At 39.3% G+C, this 3,658-nt stretch overlaps 1 protein-coding gene across 8 annotated transcripts in view; it reads left to right on the top strand.

Moving 5' to 3' along the window:
- KIZ (kizuna centrosomal protein) overlaps positions 1–3,658 on the top strand; it is a 131,508-nt gene that overhangs the window by 10,851 nt on the left and 116,999 nt on the right. For 5 of the 8 annotated variants that reach the window (XR_013364706.1, XM_077871979.1, XM_077871978.1 and 2 more), the window contains exon 2: positions 770–832. Coding sequence is in view for 5 of the 8 variants with exons in the window: in XM_077871979.1 (XP_077728105.1) it covers positions 770–832 (63 nt within the window). In the remaining 3 variants the exon portion in view is untranslated. Of the gene's footprint in view, positions 1–126; positions 262–769; positions 833–2,006; positions 2,060–3,658 lie in introns of those variants that run through there. The other 3 variants (XM_077871983.1, XM_077871982.1, XM_077871981.1) reach the window with 3 other exon arrangements.

Genomic DNA, 3,658 nt, shown 5'->3' with positions numbered 1-3,658 from the left:
GCTAAGTCTTTACTGGAGAGTAGTTCCAGGGAATAGCAGTCAGTGACAAATCATCACCATGATGATTTGTGATGTCACAAAGTTATAAAAAAAGAAAGTTATAAAAAAGAAATTCCTCCAAATTCAAAGTAGTAGGGGACTTGGTCTTCATTAAGTATGAATGGAACTAGGTCTACTTTTCAAAGACATGGCTCTTCTCAGGCTTGTCTACTAGGGAGCAGAGCAAGCTACCAGTCTTCAGTTGAAAGTGGATTTGTGGAAGTATGTTGTCTTGACCTGGTAAAACCCTCATTACTCAAATGCCGCTATCTCAGAAAAATCTGGCCATATTTTATTTTACATATTTATCTTATTTATTGTCTGTCCTTCCCCCTAGAATGTTAGCTGCCTGACACCAGAGGCCTTGGCTGGCTTGTTCACCATGTTAGTTTTCAGGCTTGGAATAGTTACTGGTTCATCATGGCACTCAAGAAATACTTGCTGAATGAATGAACCTACTTTCCAGTCTTTTCTTAGTGCCTCTCTCCCATTTGCTTTGAAAATCTTGTTCTTTTTGCTTCATATTGGTATCATTTTGCTTTTTAGATTTCTATGGTGATTGCCAAATATTTTTGTGTTTTGAGTTTCAAACAGCTGGCATTTTCTGCTTCTTAGACCAGAGGAGCATTCTCACAAAGGTGTAATTTCAAAAGAGATCATGTTCTAAATCCAACTGCCTATTATTTATCAGTGTAATTTATTCATAAAATATTTTCTTTCTATATTATAGTGAAAAAAAGAGACTGGACCTGGAAAGGAAACTTTATGAATATAACCAATCTGATATATGCAGGTAAGATGTGACAGTAGTAACAGTGTTTGAACCAGTTGGTGTATGTTAATCAATAAAAACACAATCCTAATGTATGTTACAGATACCATAACAGTACTTTTGCTGTTCTCTCAGGTCTAATGTGTACTTATTTCCAGTAAACACTGAAATTTAATATAATCACTGTCAAATGTAGGAATAAATTTTGTCAAAATTTCTGTAAAGATAAAAATTATTTTCACTATTTGATATCTTGTGGTATTTCAGGAATCTATTTGGCTTACATGGCTGAGAGTAAGATGTATTATGTAGTCTTTCTTATCTTTTTGATCACAATTTAAACACATCAAGCCTATGTAATGATTAAGGCATAATAACTGTGGCTGACCTTTTAACCAATTGTTGAAGGCAGGGTTATGTGATGTCTCATTTGTTCATGGATGTTTGACAATGCCTGTGAAAGTTATTATGAGCAATGGACAAAATCCATGTATCCTTTCTGGGTTATTCTAATATGAAGAGCCAACTTTTAATATTTTTAATTCTGTTTTATGGAAATTGAACTTTACCCTTAAGTCAAATATGTGGTGTTACCTCCAGTGTTATTCATATGAAAAATTTCTGGCTATGATAGCATTAATTTTTTTATTTAGCCACATTATGAGTGAGAAATGAAAACATCTCATCCAGAAGAAAGAGAAAACTTTTTTTTTTTTTTTTTTTTTTTTTTTTTTTTTTAAGAGAAAACTTTAAAAGCAAATCACCTATAAGGTCCATTTGGTTTTCTCATTTGCAAAATTAATTTTTGGTTTTAGGTCTCAGTGTACTTTCAAGGATACCCGTCATGGTGGACAGTGATATGTCCCCAGTAGTTCTAGAAGAAACAAAAAAGCAGTGAGATGGTGCAAGGAATAGTAGTATTGTGGACACCATCATCTCAGAAGTGGGCCCAGGTCTGAGAGCATCCATGGCAGCTGCCATTTTTCTAGCTTGCTGCCAAGAGGGAAGCCAGTGGGGTCGAGATTTTTTTCTGCAGCCTGTTCCTGGCTTCCTGGGGACCTTTACCAAGCTGTCAGTTTGCTGAGTTTGTTCCCCTTTCTTACTTAGCCTCTTGTTTCCTGGAAGTTGAAAGGAATGATTTGCTAAAAGTATACTTTCTTTGACTTCTTGACAGGATAAAATCCAAACTGGCTAATGTGGCTATTTCAATATGGGGTCCCCCCGCAGAAGGCATTGCCTGAGACAAGGGTTTGTATGTAGATGGTAGTTTATTTTAGGAAGTGCTCACATAAAACTGGCGAGCAAGGCTGGGAAGAATGAAGTAGGAACTGGTCACTGCTCTGGGCATCTGGTGCTCTATCCTTCCAGACCTTCAGCGGAGCCACATAGACTGCTTCTCTGCTCCTCACAAGTGTTCACTTAAGGGAGGAAGGGAACCTTTTATCTGCTGGCAACCCCACATTGGGCAGGAACACCCTAAGAGCTGTTAACTCCTTCTCACATCCATGCTGTGAACTCAGAGGAGCAACCCTGCAAAAGCAAGATACTAGGTGCATCTGAGACAGGTGCTACCAGGTGGCTGCAGCCATAGCTAGCAGAGGAAGAGCTGGGCCAAGAACGTGTGAGGAGGGCCTGCAGATATCTGGCACAACAGTGTACCCGACCCTCCATTATCTGCCCCTAGGTTTATCTTCATCACTCTCTCACCAGCCTCCCCTAACATGTTACACAGAATCTTTACTGAAGCATGACAGGACTTTATGGTATCATGTAAGCAGCGGGGCTGTGTTGCCAGGTGCCTCTGTTCAGTCTGAGCCCCACCAGCTCAGACTGGGGACAATTACTTCAACACTCTGTACTGTTTCTTCAGTCTGCCACATGGGGGTAATGGTAGTTACGAGAACTTAACAGAGCCTTGAAGTAGTATCTGACCCAGTGTAAGAGGCAATAATTTATTATTACAGTTTTCGCCAATATTAGTATAGTTATTTTCTTAATTATTGCCTTTGAACTTAGCACCGTGCTATTTCCCCTGCTTGAGCATTTCCCCTCATCTTCTCTCCCTGGCTTTCCCCAGTTTTGGGTTACCTCTGTGCATCCATCATGTCTAAGTTAAAAATCCATTTCCACTGGGAAGGCTGTCTTAATCCCCTCAATTAGGTCAGGTTACCCAGTCTGTAAGTAAGAGTCCCTGGCAGTTTTCTTCTTAGCATTCATGACACTGTATTAGACTTATCTAATTTTTTGTTTTCCCTGTTGACTAGCTGAGTGGCTTTCCTATTTACAGTGCTGAATATACAAATGGCTGTATGGATGGGTGGGTGGACTTCTGTGGTCAGCTCTGAATGCTAATGTGGGAGCAGGAATGAAACTAGACTTTGGGTGGAAAAGACATGGTTACTGTTGTACACATTCCAGTTGGGCACTGGCCACCACCACAGCTTCACGAAGTGCCTGCCTGTGTAGGACAATGCTTTAGGTTCCACCTCCATTACTGTCATTTGCGTCAAAAGTGGCAGACGTGGACAGTAGTAAAACTAATCTTAAGTGTTTTGTTTAGAAGGAAAAATGGGGACAGCCAACTAAAGTCAGCATAGACTTATTAGCATGATAAAGAATTTCTTGAAAATATTTGACCTAGACAGAGGTTTAAGGTCTATTGCTGATTAGTTTTTAAGCTCTCCAGCATCTTTGCCAATCTGGTCTTGAGGGTGAACATTTTTGTGATTTTCAACTTAGTTTTGCTTGACAGAACAATGTTGAAAAATTGTGAGCACTGAGTAATACACAGAATTGTTGAGTCACTATGTTAAGCACTTGAAACTAATATAATACTCTAAGTTAACT

The sequence above is a fragment of the Canis aureus genome, chromosome 26 (assembly GCF_053574225.1).
Source record: "Canis aureus isolate CA01 chromosome 26, VMU_Caureus_v.1.0, whole genome shotgun sequence".
NCBI classification, from domain to species: Eukaryota; Metazoa; Chordata; class Mammalia; order Carnivora; family Canidae; genus Canis; species Canis aureus.
Note: the sequence above shows the minus strand (reverse complement) of the source record. Positions and strands in the feature narration are given on the sequence as shown.